General features: G+C 40.7%; 1 protein-coding gene across 1 annotated transcript; it reads right to left on the bottom strand.

Annotated features, from left to right (window-relative positions):
• On the bottom strand, window positions 1-603 carry LOC144973983 (uncharacterized). Its single transcript, XM_078916871.1, has one exon. The coding sequence runs from the start codon at window positions 601-603 to the stop codon at window positions 1-3; it is 603 nt and encodes a 200-aa protein (XP_078772997.1).
• Window positions 604-2,276: the final 1,673 nt, after the last annotated feature.

Raw genomic sequence — 2,276 nt, 5'->3', positions numbered from 1 at the left:
TCACTGCCCCACAGAGTGTGACCGTACATCCCTTTTCCTGAGCTGAGAGACCACAGACCCGACACGTTTTTCTCCTTTCCTCGCCAGCTGTCGTTTGGGCTTCTGAACCGTGGAGCATCCTGTCTCGTCGATATTCCAGATACACTGTGGTGCAAACTTATACACTGCCATTACATGTTCTAGATTGTCAAAGAATGTATTCACATTGGTCTTGTTGAACGCTTGCATTCTGTTTAATGATGTCGCTTCGGGGTTTCGCAAACTGAGACTGTCTTTGTTGCGTGTTCTGAATCCATAGAGCCAGTCCTCTCCTGCAGCCCTATTGGCAGTCCATGATTCTGGGACTGGAATTTGATTCTTAACAGCCACCTCATAGGCTAATCCTCGAAGGTCTTCCAGCGTGAGTCCATAATAGATGGAGGAGGCTTCCAGAACATACTGGAGAATGATCTGCTCTTGGTCATCTGTGAAGATGCGCTTCTTCTCTGAGCCATAGCCGAAGCTGCCACTGTTGATGCTACCTTCAGCCCTGTGTAGTTTGACATAGCGTTGCAGCGTCTTATAGTTGATATCAAACTCATCTGCTGCTTTTCGGGAAGACATTCCCCCAAGCACAGCCGCCACAGCTGATGCCATCGTGTCTTTCGTGAAGGAGCCCCTCGTGGTTGTTCGGACGTAGTTCCTTGGCATAGTTCTGGGGAAATAAACAAAATGTGTGAGTTTACCATTACAAATTATCATCATCACTACTCCCTATCATAAAAATGGAAGAATGGAAGCCATGAAACTTCACAGTTACGATTATTTTATTACTTTTAAAAAATCTTTAAAAACATATCTTTTTAGATTATTTTTAGAGTAAAAGTCCCTTGTCTTTTGGTACAAGTGTTTATGAATGAGTGTATGAATGAGCGCCTAGAGCCTCTTGGGATAGGCGCAGATAGAAATCATATTTATTATTATTATTATTATTATTATTATTATTATTATTATTATTATTATTATTATTATTATTATTATTTATATGTTTATATAGACATCCTCAGGTGTTGCAGCAGCCCGGGGTGAAAAGTCCCAGTGGGACTTTTTCCCCAACACTGGGACTTTTCACCCCGATAGGGGGTTGGCCTGATTTGCAGCCAACTGTGCCAATATGAATACCAGCATTAGTGTAAAACATGTCAGAGTTATGCAAAAATGGCCATAGAGTCACATCACAAATGCATACATTAATTGAATCAAAAATAAAAGAATACTCACAAATTCTGATGAGGGTAGATTTTCACTTTTTGCTTCAGATGAACAGGTGGTGGTAGCTATCTTTCAAAGATGGAGAGGGAAAGAACGCTTGTTATTGCCAAATAGGCCAACAACTAAATATACCAGATTTTTCAAAACAGAAAGGCCAAAAAATTATATCTAAGGGCCAAAACCTCCTTGGGACTTTTCACCCCTGGGACTTTTCACCCCAGTCTCCCCTACCTTCATTTTCAAAACGGGATTCCAGGTATAAAGGCACCCGAGAAGAAGAAGAAGAAGAAGAAGAAGAAGAAGAAGAAGAAGAAGAAGAAGAAGAAGAAGAAGAAGAAGAAGAAGAAGAAGATGATGAAGAAGAAGACTGTATCGGAGAGAGCAGGTTCTCATTTGCAGACACTGTCGACTTAAACACTATATTATTATGTGCTCAAAATTTGGCTGTGCATGTATTGGTATATTGTGCTCTTACCAAAATAACAATGAAACTGTGCCTCGTCTTCTATAGGCGTGCTCGCTTTATGCTTTGGGTAGTAACAGATACTTGACTTGTTGCCGATCGTCTCCTAATCTTCGGACTGGGACGCTTTGGCAGCTTCTCTGATTTGTTGAGTGAGTTCTTTCCACTAATGACGGTTTGCTGCGATGGAGCTCAGGTGTTTTAAATCCTTTTCGCATCTCAGTTCTTGTGTGTCATCGAGGCGTTTAAGGTCTTTATTTATCGTAGAGTATATGCTTGTTGTGGGTCCTTCTTTGTGTCTGTGATGTCCGCTTGATGTAAAGAATAACACCATTGCCTTATTAGCTGGAATATTTCTGTCTCTCCTTAAAATATGTCCAAAAATAGTCTCCATCTTTTTTCCAAGATTTGAATCTATATCGGTGTTTCTTCATATTTTATGTGCACCGGTTTGTTACTTATTTTGGTTGGGAAGTGGATATTTAGAATTCTCCTGAGCTGTTTCCGATGGAAGGCATCGAGTTTATCTTCCTCACTTTTTGTTAGTGCCCATGTTCCACAG

Source organism: Berghia stephanieae, chromosome 5, assembly GCF_034508935.2.
Source record: "Berghia stephanieae isolate SIO BIC M18660-M18661 chromosome 5, UCSD_Bste_1.3, whole genome shotgun sequence".
NCBI lineage: Eukaryota > Metazoa > Mollusca > Gastropoda > Nudibranchia > Aeolidiidae > Berghia > Berghia stephanieae.
The sequence above is the reverse complement of the archived record's forward strand: the minus strand, read 5'-3'. Positions and strand labels throughout refer to the sequence as shown.

Bases quoted from the DNA above. Each gene is read 5' to 3' on its own strand.
- LOC144973983 (XM_078916871.1), bottom strand. From the start codon at position 603: ATGTCTTCCCGAAAAGCAGCAGATGAGTTTGATATCAACTATAAGACG.